The 549-nt window shown below is 62.3% G+C and overlaps 1 protein-coding gene across 1 annotated transcript in view; it reads right to left on the minus strand.

Moving 5' to 3' along the window:
* LOC104404676 (cell adhesion molecule 3-like) overlaps positions 1-549 on the minus strand; it is a gene marked incomplete at both ends in the record, with an annotated part of 2908 nt that overhangs the window by 1109 nt on the left and 1250 nt on the right. The window contains 2 exons of the mRNA XM_010013171.1: positions 186-360; positions 486-548. Of these exons, the coding sequence (XP_010011473.1) occupies positions 186-360; positions 486-548 (238 nt within the window). The remainder of the gene's footprint in view (positions 1-185; positions 361-485; position 549) is intronic.

Here is a 549-nt window from a genome sequence, read left to right on the forward strand (position 1 = left end):
CCCCAAAACCCTGCTCTGTGGGCTGCAGAGACCCCTCCAGCGCCCCAAATCCCTACCCCACACGTTGAGGGGACCCACATGCACAACAACTGCATGTCCATGTCCATGATGGTGCTGAGCTGTGGCGATGCTGAGGCTCCTCCATCCCCTGTCCCCTTCCCCACGTCTCTGTCCTGTCCCCCCACGTACAGTGAACCTGCAGCTTCTGCGTGGTGGACCTCTCGGAGTTCTGCAGCGACTCGTGGTCCACGGTGCAGGTCACCTCGGCCTCGTTGTCCTCCTTGGTGACCTGGAACTCAACACGGCTGCTCACGGTGAAGGTCTTGCCATTGGGGTCCTCCACCACCTCGGTGCCTTCGTCTGTGGGGACAGGGGAGGCTCAGAGCTGCTGGATCCACATGATGCTGAGCACATCATTTGGTGGTGTGGGACCAACCAGCGTGGTCCATGTGGCCACTGGTGGCCCCAGAGCTTTGGGCACCCACCTTTGAGCTCCTTGTTGCCCTTCCTCCAGCGGAGCTGTGCCGCGGGCTTGCTGCCCGAGGAGCG

Source organism: Nestor notabilis, unplaced genomic scaffold (genome assembly GCF_000696875.1).
Source record: "Nestor notabilis isolate BGI_N333 unplaced genomic scaffold, ASM69687v1 scaffold28410, whole genome shotgun sequence".
NCBI lineage: Eukaryota > Metazoa > Chordata > Aves > Psittaciformes > Psittacidae > Nestor > Nestor notabilis.